Raw genomic sequence first — 15542 nt, 5'->3', positions numbered from 1 at the left:
AAATTCATGCCTGAATAGTGCTGAGAGATGGGGAACAGCCTGCGGTGGTGTTGACACACGGCCCAACAGGGCCTCCACTGCCACTCTGTATTCACTGCCATTAGTCCAGTCAAACATACAATGTGTCCCATCGGCATTTAGGGGGTTAAAGTTACCCTGGACCTCTCCCATTTCCAGTCCCACTTTGTACTGGAGAAGTTGAAGGAGCTCGGGGCTGGTTGGTCGGTACTGTTGGACCAAGGATGTCACATCTCTGACAAATTCGGGTCCCCCAATGTCTCTTGGATGTTTTACACCGGCCATTACTTCTTTAGTGTCCGTGACATTTTCCATTCCTTAATCCCATATTTTTTTATTTACTTTCTTTACCACCCGCCTTCTCTTAAATTTTTTTCTTTAAGATCAGTTAAGTCTTGTTTCTGTAGACTTCCATTAACAGGGAATCCCCATTGATTCCATTGTTTTAAATGTTTTAGGACCCAGGGCCCGTAAACATTTTCCATCTGAGAAGCGGGTCCCTTAGCGGGCATCTTGCTTCCACCCTTTCCCATTTTAACCTCCGGTTCAAATTAAATTATTCCCAGAACAGTTATTACAAGCCCCCAGGACTTCACACAGATCTGTCACACTTTAACCCTTTGGTTAAAATTAAACTGTCCCCAGAACAGTAATCACAAATCCCCCGGGACTTTTACAGTATTGTTTCAGAACTAAAATTGACCAACCTGATTCAGTTGTCTAGGAGTCTTCTCCTATGCCCGTATTCAGTCGAGATCCTGTCACCCTGTGTGTCTCCACCAACTCTCACTAGCCTCTAAATAATCCAAACTGTCGAATTTACTTCGCCGGGGAGGAGGTCTTTCAGTCAGGAGTCCCGGACTCCCCCGTGCACGGTGTCAGATGAGTCTCTGTTGGTGAAGAGAAACGGGTATTTAAGGATCCCGGACGGGCCCCCAAAATGATTGAGAAATGACTTAATAAAAAGTCTCTGGTCACTCTGATTTAGCCTCCCCCCCTGGTGGCCCACACCTTCCACCGTGCTTGTGTGTGGGAAAGCATTTTCTATTCATACAAGGGAGTTACTTATGATAGTTTTAGCAGAGTGCAGGTGCGAGGGGGATAAGAAATGTAACTACACATTAGGACAGTCTGTGCTCTCCCGGAACATTCCGATTTATCTGAGTAAACAAATGATAACTTGTTGCTACGTACACATTCCAAAGGACATGGTATTTTTCACTCACACAGGGAAGCAAGTTTGTCCGGTGTTATTGGTGAGTCCAGTGTGTTGGTTTGATTTTTACTAGGTTGTGGTAGGTCAATGCTGTTCAGAAATTAGTTGATATCTTCTTGAATTGGATCCTTTTCCAATGAATAAAGATAAGCGATAAAAATTACGAAAATGTTATTTATTTGTGATGGTGGTGTTACGGACAAATGAGACTTTTTTTGTTTATTAAGATACATACCCCTCGTTGTTTTGTGTTGTAGTAAGCTGAGAATAAGTGAATGAATTGTGATTATTTAAATTTATTGTAGTCTGAATCTGAGAGATGTGTTTCTTGTATTAAATAAATATATCTGCTTGTAGTTTGGCCAGATGATTCAGAACTTTTATTTGTTTTGGCTGTGTACCAATTCCACGGATATTCCAGGTTCTGATGACATATTGAAAGGGTTGTTATGGTCTAAACCTTAAACCTTAATTTTGACATAGGAGTGTTTGTGTGTGTGTGTGTAGCGGTGTACGAGAGACAGAGGGAGATTGGGGGAGGGGGGGGGGGGGGGGGGGGTGTTTCTAGAAGAGCCAGGAGTTCATGTCCTTATCCCGGTACAACTCTCCATCTAAGTATAATTTGTGGATATTGATCATTGAGTCCATAGTTCGTTCCCTTGAGCTGACTGCTTTGTTGTTTAACCTGATGTTTTTGTTTGTAATGTTCAGAGAGAGAGAGAGAGAGAGAGAGAGAGAGAGAGAGAGAGAGAGAGATGAGGGGGTGTCTAGAAGAGCCAGGGGGTTATGTCCTTATCACTGGTACAACTGTCCATCTATGGAAAGTAAAACTAGAAAACTAGAGTGTCCTTCATACTGCGTCTTTGTAAGTCCAGAATTGTTTCCTTCATAGTTTTCATTTTGGCGGTGACAGACATAAGCTGGGTGGTAATGGTGTTGACAGATTGTTGTAGTGACTTGTTTCATTTTTTGTTATGTAGCAGTGTTTTATGAGTATGAGTGGGCTCAGTTTTAAAGCTAGAGTGACGATACTGGTATCAAACTAGATAACCTAAGGAATCAACTGGTGTGTTTTTTTTATGCTAAATGCAGTACCTGTGAGGGATCTGGACAATATCTGTCATTGTTTTGTGTTGTTAATTGATTTCCAATAATAAATATATACTGTACATACATTTGCATTAATATATATGCACACTCCCATGTTGATAAGAGTATTAAATACTTGACTAAAAATCTCCCTTTAAGGTACATTTTGAACAGATGAAATAATGTGATTAATCGTGATTAACTATGGACATTCATGCGATTAATCGCAATTAAATATTTTTATTGATTGACAGCCCTAATCTAAATAATATATAAACATTTATTTTTTAATCATATTCTTAGCTTTTATAGTTTTTTTGTTTGTTTTCAAAGGATGCCACACTAAATAGGCCCACTGGGTTAAGACCTCTTCTGCACAAGTCTGAGTGCTGTCTCTTAATGCACCTCTCTAGTGCATGAGGACCAAATATGATATCACCCATGTCTTTTATTGGGCACTCCCCTTACCTCTCTGCCAGTTTGGGAATGTGATTGGCCGAAAGCCACATGACCATCTATCCAGCCCATCTATGTGAGCCTCATTGGCTGACATGGGAGTGGATGTATATGATTGGTAGTCTTTTATATTTTCAAATTTGTTTGTGTATTGTATGATGACCCTGATGAAGGCCACACGCTGAAACATGTTGGTCTAACAATACAGGTGATCTGCATACTACTGGAGTTGCTGGAGTTTTACTTCTTTAGACTCCCATCTCCATGCACCTTGGAAGTAGGTGAAGTTGTGCTGGAAATCCCTTCTCTGCTTCTGTAATGAACATGAAAACAGATAGTTGTGCAACTTGTTATTAGGGTAACTTTGCAGTGTGTGGTGTCAGGTTGTCAAAAACAGCACAATCCAAATGTATTTGAATTTACTTCTTTACATGACGTGGCAAAGGGTGCGGGATAGATTGAATCATGGTCAACTGCAAGAGAGGAAGCTGCTTTCTTTGGTTGATGGTTGATTAATCAAAGGAATTTCAAGTTTTTAGCAGTAACCCCTATGTTTTTTGTTTTTATTTTTTAATAATTCTCTTCTTTAATCCAGTACCAGAGGAAGTGGTCACAACCTGCTGCAGCCATAGATCAAGACTATCATGAAGGCCAGAGCTTGTATAAGAAAGGAGTACGGAGTCATCTTCCTCTTTCTGGCTCTCTTTGTCTCGATCTATGTGCTACGTAACATGGATGTTCTGGAGGTGAGAACTTGGTTTTAGAGGGTCTGCTTGAAGGGTGGACCCTGTTTGAAATGTTTAATATTAGTCAGGTTTCAGGATATTTTCAAATGCAATGTGGCTCAGCAACAGTAATGTTCTTTCATTGCAAATCAATGCAGTTCAATGGTATTTACCCTCTCAATGTTGCACCTTGACCTGGTGACAGCAGCAGCTCCTCTAGCTAGAGAGCAGTGAACAACACTTTGAAAACCTTGACCATTTGATTTTGTGCAATTGAGTAAGGGCCACAGGGGAAGTTGAGAAAGGTAGAAATTCCTGCAGCTAACAGATCAACAGTTCTTATCAACCCCCCCAAAGTTAATTTGAGCTTTGGGATGGGAAAAATCTTCCTTCTTGGCCCCTTTTGCTTTATATGGTTAATTTGCTTTCAGTGCGTTTGTCTGATGCATGTTTGTCACCTTCTCTCTCTCCAGTTTCCGCATAAAGTGAACTCCACCATCATCGTCCCAAGAGTTTTCACTGACCCTGACAAGCATCGCCACTTCTGCACCTTCCAGCCACTGTCCCGTGAGGAGGCTCTGGAGGAACGCTTCCTACGAGACTCCATTGCTTGGCCTGAAACTCCACTTGTCTCTTTGGAGCACACCAGCGATCCAGCTCACAGCAACTTCACCATTCTCCCAGTGAGGGGAGGAGGACAGTGGCACGTAGGGGATCAGCTGGAGGTTATGATACAGATGTCTGACTTCAAGGGCCGTCCCAGGAAGTCTGGGGGGGACTTCTTACTCGCCAAGCTGCACAACCGGAAGCTTGGTGCAGGTGTGGTTGGGCAAGTAGTGGATCATCTCAATGGGAGTTACTCTGCTGTGTTCTCTTTACTCTGGGATGGAGGCGCGCAGGTTGAGGTAATGCTAAAAACTATCATGTTAAATGTGATTATACTGTAGGTATTTGTAATCTTCTGATTGTTCGCGAAGCCCCGCTCCCCTTAGAAACTGTTGCTACGGCTGTTAACTTTAATTCTCGCACATCACATGCCGTTTGTAATGATAACGGTCATGTCTAGAAAGGAGCCTGCAAACTGAGAAATCTGATCTGAGAGCTGCAAAAACTTGCAAAAACTCTTGCGAGACTCGCTGCCGATGACCAATCCTAACCTTAACTATTCAACATCAATGTCTAACCTTAACTAATAAAAATCAATTCGAGGTCAATCCCTAACTTTACCCATTCAAGGTCAATGCCTAACTTTACCAGTTTGTGAAATGTGAAATGACCCGTGATTGGCCAAAGTCTCCCATCACGGGCTAGAATTTCTAAAGCCTGAAAACAGAGCCATGAGGAGGTGCAGAAGTCTAGTTTTCTCTCGGAATACAATTGAATTACAATTTGCTGAAAGGTTATTATGGAATCTTTGCCCAATGATGCCAAAAATATTCTGCCTACTGCCACTTTAATACATTAATTTGTTGCACTTTACCTCTTTTGTTTTTGGTTTTGGAAAGGCTTTGTGAAAACTCTGGTTCTCTATCCAATCAGGTGACGCTGATTCACCCCGTTGAGGCTATCCCAGTGCTGAACAGGCTGAACAGCGAACAGCCCGACAGGATTTACTTCAAGAGCCTCTTCCGCTCAGGCTCAGTCTCTGAAACTTCCATCTGTAACGTCTGCCTACGTCCAACCCAGCCTCTGTGCAACTACACTGACGTCCGTACAGGCGAGCCTTGGTTCTGCTACAAGCCAAAGAACCTGAGCTGTGATGCCAGGGTCGACCACGCCATGGGATCATACAAACAAAACATCAAGGCCGAGGAGGAGAAGCTCTTTCAAAGGTGAGGGAGCAGAGAGACAGGACTGGTATTTTGTTTATTGTAAATTAATTAATAATAATTTATATAGCGCCTTTCAAGAAACCCAAGGACGCTTAACACAGACATAAATAGAAACAACAAACGGAACATAACAGTAGCTAACTTTTGGAGCCATAAAGCTCCTCTATTATATCTTTTTTAGGACATTACACATTACTATTACCAGTTTGTTTTACTGTCTATGAGGGACACGGGATTGTTTTCCCCCAAAAGGGGGCGTGGTCTGGATGACGTATTACTGGTCTGATGTGTGAAAATATGAATTAGTGCAGCTTTAACTCACAAAAATTTATTTTTAGAGGTCAAGATTTGTGTAATGTTGAATGAACTTTCAAGCAATTGTTTTCCATTTTAGTGTTCGATCTTTCTGGTTTTTAACTTCATTGAATGATTCCAAATGTTTGTCCTCCTTTCTTATCTTTATGTTGTAAGAGATATTTTATTGTGTGTGCTTTTCTTCAGCGGTGTTAACTTGAAAGTCTACATGCGGTCTTCAGGACCTGCCAGTGTCACCGTGTTGCCACAAAAGGAAGGTAAAGCATGATTTTTCTTACTGCCTACGATTATCATTTAAAACTGAATGTGCTACAGACAATGCAAGTAAAACAGGCAGGAAAAAAACATACTACTTTCTTCTGGCATTCTCCTGTAGAGACATGTATTCAGCCCAGTTTGAGAAGAGCGCTGGTAGCATGGAGCACTAGGCTAAAAGTTCATGAACGTGGCACCAGCTGTTAGCCGTGTATCTGGTCTTTCAGGAGTAAGGATAGGCCATAAGATGTTCATACAGTCACTTTATATCTTGGTTTTGGTCTTTTTATGTGATAACCCACCCTTATCCTTCAACTTCCTCCCAGCTCAACCAAAGGTGCAGAGCAGCAGTGTGACATCTGCTCCTTCTGGTTATTACTACCAGGGTGTGTGGCGAGCACTAGATGGCACCACAGTTCATCAATTCAACACTTCTGCCATGATTCAATGTCTGAAAGGAAAGGTGGTCCACATGAATGGAGACTCCACTGTCAGGCAGCTGTTTGAATTCCTCAACACAGCTCTACCAGGTAGCTGATCCACAGGGATTTCTGGGAAGAGTTTGATTTTGTTCCCACTGAAGCTCATTCTGTTCCCTCTGTAATACTTTTAGATCTGAAGGAGTTTGACCTGCACAGCCCGAAGAGAGCCGGACCTTACATCTCCTTGGACTATGCAAACAACATCTTGTTGACGTCCCGCTTCCACGGCCCTCCTATCCGTATTGTCGTCGTCTCAACCAGCGAGCTTCGGTACATTGCCAATGAAATAGATGGCTTAATCGGAGGCACCAACACTGTCGTATTTTTTGGCATCTGGGCTCACTTCGGCACTTTCCCGATGGAGATCTACATCCGGAGGCTGCAGTGCATCCGCAGGGCGGTGGTGCGGCTGCTGGACAGGGCTCCAGGCACACTGGTCGTCATCCGAACCGGGAACCCAAAAGCTCTGTCGCTTTTTATCTCGCTAACCAACAGCGACTGGCACTCGTGGCAGTGTAACAAGGTGCTCAGAGCCGTGTTCAAAGGACTGAATGTTCATCTGATCGATGCCTGGGAGATGACCCTGGCCCACCACCTGCCACACGACCTTCACCCAGCACCTCCTATTATTAAGAATATGGTTAACGTTCTCTTGTCCTACATGTGCCCTCAAAAGGGTGTATAGATGTGTGTTTGTTTGGGAGGGGGAGTGGGGATTAAAGCACATGCTGAGTTTACTTGTTATCTCTGTGTTTCTATCAAGTCCTGTTTTTTTTCATTCAGGCAACCCATGCACCGACACCGACTAGAATCTTGTGGATCCAATGAGTCCAATTGTATTCATGTGTGATGATGTTAGTCCCCATAGTATACGGTGATCCGTCTTTCACCCGGACGGTGTCTCCATCCTGACCAAAATGTTGTCTGAGCTCCACAATTATAATTATAATAGCTTGAGACGAAACAAGTTGAAAAATAATGTACGTAAGCCCAGACAACAATACGTTTCCTCTGAGGGAAACTCTCTACAGGACTCCCAAACTGTCATTGCGTCATGAGGTGGATAGCTCTGTGATTAAAGGGGGTGAAAGTAGTGAATGTGATAAGTCATGATTCTCCCAGCCTCTAATGCACCCCCCTATAATAATACCTTCTTTCTAATCCCACTCCGAGCTCAAATGCGCCGCAGGTGTGCCAAGTAAGCCATCCTGATGAAAACGCCGATGGTGCATGCATATTAACGCATGTGGATGCGCGCGAATGAACGTGCGGTACACTTAAGTGTCCCGGTTTGGGGGTTTGAAAATATGGTCACCCTACATTTTCATTGTAGTGAGACCATTTTTTTTAAACTTGACCTCGCTGTATAAAATGATCTGTGGTGACTTCTAGGATAATCACAGCCTCATGAAACTTTACAGTCACAAACTAGAGACCTAGAGCATTCAGAGGATGGATGGCTTTCCTATAGGTAGATTGACAATAAGGGTGCAGAAATCTCCAAATGTCAAAAGTTTTTGATCCCAAACCACATCATGTCTTTTTCTGTGGTGTTCCTCTGGGTCTTGGTGTCTTAATGTGGTATTTTGGAGGGGTTATTGATCTATTTTTTTTTTTATCAATTCTCGAGTGCTAAAAAATTCTTAAATTTTGCACCAAATCTGTGCAACTTATAAGACATAATAGGACACGGGAATGGACATCATATACTTCTATCATAATGTTCTAAGCTCTGTAAAGGACAGAGGGTGTCGTATCTTGTACAGATTGTAAAGCCCCCTGACGCAAATTTGTGATTTGTAATTTTGGGCTATACAAATAAAATTGACTTGACTCTTGCACACTTTAACAAGTTATTTTAATTAATTCATGTTTATTTCTGATTTATGACTAGAACAACTTGACACAGCTGCATCTCAAATTAATCTTCATGTTTCCAGCTTTCAGATGATGTACACCACTTCTATGTGACATCTACTGCTGACCTGCTATCTCCCTCTAAAGACCCCCTGTAAATCCCTAAAAAAAAAGGGTCTATTGTGGGTCACAGAGGATTAATGAAGGTGACGGGGTCAGTGTATCTTTTGTTCATTCGATTTTCCTTTTACAAACGGATATTAAAAAACAAAACAATTGTGGTTATTTGATTTTCATTTTAAAATACAAAAATGAATATTGAAATAAAGACTTTATTTTTCTTTATCGGGGTCAAAAAGGGATGAACTAAATTTAAAAAACGGGTTGATTTTCATTTCTACTTCTAAAAACAAAAAAAATAAAAATCACTAGAAGACAGATTATGAAAAAACGCCTCATTTTTTCATATTTTGCGACCGGAAGTTGCCATTTACAAAGTAAGAGCGCATATGAGGACGGTGCTGTGTATGAGAGAAAAAGAAGCACGGTGCTGCTGTGTAACTGAAGGTGATGGACTCAGGTGAGAGTGTAGAAACAGAGAGATGCAGAGTCCAAGTGTAGAGTTAAGGCTGTTTATCTTGATGCAGATCAAAGCATACAAAACATTGTTGTGTGAAATGAGCCTGATGAGAAATTAAATTGTTAAATGCAAGGTCCATCACAGTTTCTGTATATTTTCCATGGACGAACACATGAACAGAAATGTCCATTAGGCATCAATCATAGCAGGTGAAGTCCAGCCGTCTTCTCCTCATCTGTATTTCTCCCTCAGTGCTGTATTTGGGGGCCTACTCAGTGCAGGCACACTGATGGCACATGCACAGCTCATGATCAAGCACAGGTGATAGTAGGAGACATGCACAGAGGCACTACTCTGAGACTGTGAGGTGGGGACCTCTGCTGGAAAGGACTACAAAGGCAATTTCCACATGTAACTAATTAGGCTTTTAATTCATCCTGCACAACTAAATAGTACATCACAAAATATAATTTTAAAAAATACAATACATTATCTTAATGGGAATTTGCCAGGCTCTGCATTGCCCATGCCTGGAGAAATAACAAAAGGATTGTGTACCTTTATGTCTTTTGAGAGCTAGATCATAGAGCATTGTGAACATATTCACTGCTTATTAACTGTTAAATAATCTTATTCAAATAAGATACAGTAGCCTTCTATCATCCTTTCTATGTATCTGGCTGTAACTGGACTCCCGTCTGGAGCATGGGAGCATGAAATAGGCTACTGGTCCTATGGTTCACTCTACTGGGTGAAATCAGAACTACAGCTACTAGACTACAGCCTTCCTAGATGAGTGCAAGGGATCAGGTGGAAGTGTCAGGTGTGTTGAAAGGAGTAGCCACATAGTGCTTCTAACCTGCAGACAAAGAAACAGCCCATAGTAAGAGTGTGAGAGAGAAAAGTGTCAATTACGGGAGAGTTCTGTATAACATCTGTAGAGACGCTCCCTGTAATTTATCACACACTTTTTTTATAAAAGACATTCATGTGTTAATGAAAGAACAAAAGAAAAAATATCTATTTATGTATTTATTTGTGTATTTATTTGTGTGTTTATTTAGCCTATTTATCTTCTACCGTTACCCCGATACTGTGCTTAAATTCGTTTTTCGTTTTTTGATTCAGAAACCAAAAACGAGAAAACGGCTGTTTTTGCGTTTTTTCATGATCTGTCTTCTGGTGATTTTTATTTTTTTGTTTTTAGAAATAGAAAATGAAAATCAACCCGTTTTTTAAATTTAGTTCATCCCTTTTTGACCCCGATAAAGAAAAAAACGTCTTTATTTCAATATTAATCTTTGTATTTTAAAAAGAAAAACAAATAAGCACAAATTTTATTTTTTTAATATCCGTTTGTAAAAGGGAAATCGAATGACCAAAAGATACACTGACCCCGTCACCTTAATATTAATCCTCTGGGACCCACAATAGACCCTTTTTTTTAGGCGGTTACAGGGGGTCTTTAGAGGGAGATAGCAGGTCAGCAGTAGATGTCACATAGAAGTGGTGTACATCATCTGAAAGCTGGGAACATGAAGATTAATTTGAGATGCAGCTGTGTGAAATTGATCTGGTCATAAATCAGAAATAAACATGAATTAATTAAAATAACTTGTAAAAGTGTGTAAGAGTCAAGTCAATTTTATTTGTATAGCCCAAAATTACAAATCACAAATTTGCCTCAGGGGGCTTTACAATCTGTACAAGATACGACACCCTCTGTCCTTTACAGAGCTTAGAACATTATGATAGAAGTATATGATGTCCATTCCAGTGATCTATTATGTCTTATAAGTTACACAGATTTGGTGCTAAATTTAAAAAACATTTTAGCACTCGAGAATTGATAAAAAAAAAAAAAAGATCAATAAACCCTCCAAAATACCACATTAAGACACCAAGACCCTGAGGAACACCATAGAAAAAGCCATGCAGTGACATTTATCAGTTTACAATGTCCAACTCCAACCAGTTCTGTTTCTTTTGTGCTCACTCAACAATCCCTGATTAAAAATTGATTAGAAAAATTGTAGTCAGTCTAGTCGGTGCATGGGTTGCCGAACGAAAAAAACAGGACTTGATAGAAACACAGAGATAACAAGTAAACTCAGCATGTGCTTTAATCCCCACTCCCCCTCCCAAACAAACACACATCTATACACCCTTTTGAGGGCACATGTAGGACAAGAGAACGTTAACCATATTCTTAATAATAGGAGGTGCTGGGTGAAGGTCGTGCGGCAGGTGGTGGGCCAGGGTCATCTCCCAGGCATCGATCAGATGAACATTCAGTCCTTTGAACACGGCTCTGAGCACCTTGTTACACTGCCACGAGTGCCAGTCGCTGTTGGTTAGCGAGATAGAAAGCGACAGAGCTTTGGGGTTCCCGGTTCGGATGACGACCAGCGTGCCTGGAGCCCTGTCCAGCAGCCGCACCACCGCCCTGCGGATGCTCTGCAGCCTCCGGATGTAGATCTCCATCGGGAAAGTGCCGAAGTGAGCCCAGATGCCAAAAAATACGACAGTGTTGGTGCCTCCAATTAAGCCATCTATTTCATTGGCAATGTACCGGAGCTGGCTGGTTGAGACGACGACAATACGGATAGGAGGGCCGTGGAAGCGGGACATCAACAAGACATTGTTTGCATAGTCCAAGGAGATGTAAGGTCCGGCTTTCTTCGGGCTGTGCAGGTCAAACTCCTTCAGATCTAAAAGTATTACAGAGGACAGAGGAACAGAATGAGCTTCAGTGGGAACAAAATCAAACTCTTCCCAGAAATCCCTGTGGATCAGCTACCTGGTAGAGCTGCGTTGAGGAATTCAAACAGCTGCCTGACGGTGGAGTCTCCATACATGTGGACCACCTTTCCTTTCAGACACTGAATCATGGCAGAAGTGTTGAATTGATGAACTGTGGTGCCATCTAGTGCTCGCCACACATCCTGGTAGTAAAAACCAGAAGGACCAGATGTCACACTGCTGCTCTGCACCTTTGGTTGAGCTGAGAGGAAGTTGAAGGATAAGGGTGGGTTATCACATGAAAAGACAAAACCAAGATATAAAGTGACTGTATGAACATCTTATGGCCTATCCTTAGTCCTGAGGGACTAGATACACGGCTAACAGCTGGTGCCACGTTCATGAACTTTTAGCCTAGTGCTCCATGCTACCAGCGCTCTTCTCAAACTGGGCTGAATACATGTCTCTGCAGGAGAATGCCAGAAGAAAGTAGTATGTTTTTTTCCATGTTTTTTTCAGCCTGTTTTACTTTCATTGTCTGTAGCACATTCAGTTTTGAATTATTATCGTAGGCAGTAAGAAGAATCATGCTTTACCTTCCTTTTGTGGCAACACGGTGACACTGGCAGGTCCTGAAGACCGCATGTAGACTTTCAAGTTAACACCGCTGAAGAAAAGCACACACAATAAAATATCTCTTACAACATAAATATAAGAAAGGAGGACAAACATTTGGAATCATTCAATGAAGTTAAAACTACAAAGATCGAACACTAAAATGGAAAACAATTGCTTGAAAGTTCATTCAACATTATACAAATCTTGACCTCTAAAAATCAATTTTTGTGAGTTAAAGCTGCACTAATTCATATTTTCACACATCAGACCGGTAATACGTCATCCAGACCACGCCCCCTTTTGGGGGAAAACAATCCTGTGTCCCTCATAGACGGTAAAACAAACCGGTAATAGTAATGTGTAATGTCCTAAAAAAGACATAATAGAGGAGATTTATGGCTTCAAAAGTTAGCTACTGTTATGTTCCGTTTGTTGTGTCTATTTATGTCTATGTTAAGCGTCCTTGGGTTTCTTTAAAGGCGCTATATAAATTATTAATTAATTTACAATAAAAAATAAACGAATCACAGCAAATACTATCCAATGTCCTTAATGAAAGTCAACTGGTATGATTCAGACTGATTAGTTTGATCTGTATTATCTTTAAACATCTTTTTTTCAATCTTAATTGCCTGCATCTACAAACTTCTGAAACTTCCCACCCAGGAGAAACATAGACCGGATGGAAGTATTTATTTGAGGTCACACAAAATGCCAGTCCTGTCTCTCTGCTCCCTCACCTTCGAAAGAGCTTCTCCTCCTCGGCCTTGATGTTTTGTTTGTATGATCCCATGGCGTGGTCGACCCTGGCATCACAGCTCAGGCTCTTTGGCTTGTAGCAGAACCAAGGCTCGCCTGTACGGACGTCAGTGTAGTTGCACAGAGGCTGGGTTGGACGTAGGCAGACGTTACAGATGGAAGATTCAGAGACTGAGCCTGAGCGGAAGAGGCTCTTGAAGTAAATCCTGTCGGGCTGTTCGCTGTTCAGCCTGTTCAGCACTGGGATAGCCTCAACGGGGTGAATCAGCGTCACCTGATTGGATAGAGAACCAGAGTTTTCACACAGCCTTTCCAAAACCAAAAACAAAAGAGGTAAAGTGCAACAAATGAATGTATTAAAGTGGCAGTAGGCAGAATATTTTTGGCATCATTGGGCAAAGATTCCATAATAACCTTTCAGCAAATTGTAATTCAATTGTATTCCGAGAGAAAACTAGACTTCTGCACCTCCTCATGGCTCTGTTTTCAGGCTTTAGAAATTCTAGCCCGTGATGGGAGACTTTGGCCAATCACAGGTCATTTCACATTTCACAAACTGGTAAAGTTAGGCATTGACCTCGAATGGGTAAAGTTAGGCATTGACCTCGAATGGGTATAGTTCGGCATTGACCTCGAATGGGTAAAGTTCGGCATTGACCTCGAATGGGTAAAGTTCGGCATTGACCTCGAATGGGTAAAGTTAGGCATTGACCTCGAATGGGTAAAGTTAGACATTGATGTTGAATAGTTAAGATTAGGATTGGTCATTGGCAACAAATCTCGCAAGAGTTTCTGCAAGTTTTTGCAGCTCTCAGATCAGATTTCTCAGTTTGCGGGCTCCTTTCTAGACATGACCGTTATCATTACAAACGGCATGTGCCGTGCGAGAAGTGAAAGTTAACAGGCGTAGCAACAGTATCTAAGGGGGACGGGGCTTCGCGAACAATCAAAGGATTAAAAATACCTACAGTACAATCACATTTAACATGATAGTTTTTAGCATTACCTCAACCTGCGCGTCTCCATCCCAGAGTAAAGAGAACACAGCAGAGTAACTCCCATTGAGATGATCCACTACTTGCCCAACCACACCTGCACCAAGCTTCCGGTTGTGCAGCTTGGCGAGTAAGAAGTCCCCCCCAGACTTCCTGGGACGGCCCTTGAAGTCAGACATCTGTATCATAACCTCCAGCTGATCCCCTACGTGCCACTGTCCTCCTCCCCTCGCTGGGAGAATGGTGAAGTTGCTGTGAGCTGGATCGCTGGTGTGCTCCAAAGAGACAAGTGGAGTTTCAGGCCAAGCAATGGAGTCTCGTAGGAAGCGTTCCTCCAGAGCCTCCTCACGGGACAGTGGCTGGAAGGTGCAGAAGTGGCGATGCTTGTCAGGGTCAGTGAAAACTCTTGGGACGATGATGGTGGAGTTCACTTTATGCGGAAACTGGAGAGAGAGAAGGTGACAAACATGCATCAGACAAACGCACTGAAAGCAAATTAACCAAATAAAGCAAAAGGGGCCAAGAAGGAAGCTATTTCCCATCCCAAAGCTCAAATTAACTTTGGGGGGGTTGATAAGAACTGTTGATCTGTTAGCTGCAGGAATTTCTACCTTTCTCAACTTCCCCTGTGGCCCTTACTCAATTGCACAAAATCAAATTCAAATGATCAAGGTTTTCAAAGTGTTGTTCACTGCTCTCTAGCTAGAGGAGCTGCTGCTGTCACCAGGTCAAGGTGCAGCAATGAGAGGGTAAATACCATTGAACTGCATTCATTTGCAATGAAATAACATTACTGTTGCTGAGCCACATTGCATTTGAAAATATCCTGAAACCTGACTAATATTAAACATTTCCAACAGGGTCCACCCTTCAAGCAGACCCTCTAAAACCAAGTTCTCACCTCCAGAACATCCATGTTACGTAGCACATAGATCGAGACAAAGACAGCCAGAGAGAGGAAGATGACTCCGTACTCCTTTCTTATACAAGCTCTGGCCTTCATGATAGTCTTGATCTATGGCTGCAGCAGGCTGTGACCACTCCCTCTGGTACTGGATTAAAGAAGAGAATTATTAAAAAATAAAAACAAAAAACATAGGGGTTACTGCTAAAAACTTGAAATTCCCTCTGTCACGCACCCTTTGCCACGTCATGTAAAGAAGTAAATTCAAATACATTTGGATTGTGCTGTCTTTGACAACCTGACACCACACGCTGCAAAGTTACCCTAACAACAAGTTGCACAAATATCTGTTTTCATTTTCATTACAGAAGCAGAGAAGGGATTTCCAGCACAACTTCACCTACTTCCAAGGTGCATGGAGATGGGAGTCTGAAGAGGTAAAACTCCAGCAACTCCAGTAGTATGCAGATCACCTGTATTGTTAGACCAACATGTTTCAGCTTATTGCCTTCATCAGGGTCATCATACAACACACAAACAAATTTGAAAATATAAAACCCTAACCCTCACAGGTACTGCATTTAGCAAAAAAAAAACAAAACAATTGATTCCTGTAATGGCAATTTTCATATCTGCAGTTAACACTGTACCTTTAAATAATCTCAGGGCCTCACATGTTCAACTTTGTCACCATAAAAC

General features: G+C 41.9%; 2 protein-coding genes and 1 long non-coding RNA gene across 3 annotated transcripts in view; 2 read left to right on the top strand and 1 right to left on the bottom strand.

The window, feature by feature from the left end:
• LOC141762337 (NXPE family member 3-like) overlaps positions 1 to 8226 on the top strand; it is a 10225-nt gene extending 1999 nt beyond the window's left edge. Inside the window, exons 2-7 of the mRNA XM_074626422.1 lie at positions 3412 to 3525; positions 3978 to 4409; positions 5044 to 5336; positions 5838 to 5908; positions 6233 to 6436; positions 6520 to 8226. Of these exons, the coding sequence (XP_074482523.1) occupies positions 3412 to 3525; positions 3978 to 4409; positions 5044 to 5336; positions 5838 to 5908; positions 6233 to 6436; positions 6520 to 7073 (1668 nt within the window). The 3' untranslated portion in view covers positions 7074 to 8226. The remainder of the gene's footprint in view (positions 1 to 3411; positions 3526 to 3977; positions 4410 to 5043; positions 5337 to 5837; positions 5909 to 6232; positions 6437 to 6519) is intronic.
• Positions 1 to 15542, top strand: part of LOC141761865 (uncharacterized) — a 21361-nt gene extending 5819 nt beyond the window's left edge. Inside the window, exon 3 of the long non-coding RNA XR_012592651.1 lies at positions 15212 to 15542. This is a non-coding gene — a long non-coding RNA (uncharacterized LOC141761865). The remainder of the gene's footprint in view (positions 1 to 15211) is intronic.
• Positions 10931 to 15373, bottom strand: LOC141761853 (NXPE family member 3-like). Its single transcript, XM_074625490.1, has 6 exons — positions 14841 to 15373; positions 13951 to 14382; positions 12926 to 13218; positions 12164 to 12234; positions 11626 to 11829; positions 10931 to 11536 (listed from the first exon to the last, which is right to left on the bottom strand). The coding sequence occupies exons 1-6, from the start codon at positions 14940 to 14942 to the stop codon at positions 10983 to 10985; spliced, it is 1656 nt and encodes a 551-aa protein (XP_074481591.1). The 5' UTR covers positions 14943 to 15373; the 3' UTR covers positions 10931 to 10982.

This window comes from Sebastes fasciatus, chromosome 23 (genome assembly GCF_043250625.1).
Source record: "Sebastes fasciatus isolate fSebFas1 chromosome 23, fSebFas1.pri, whole genome shotgun sequence".
In the NCBI taxonomy this organism is placed as follows: Eukaryota; Metazoa; Chordata; class Actinopteri; order Perciformes; family Sebastidae; genus Sebastes; species Sebastes fasciatus.
Note: the sequence above shows the minus strand (reverse complement) of the source record. Positions and strands in the feature narration are given on the sequence as shown.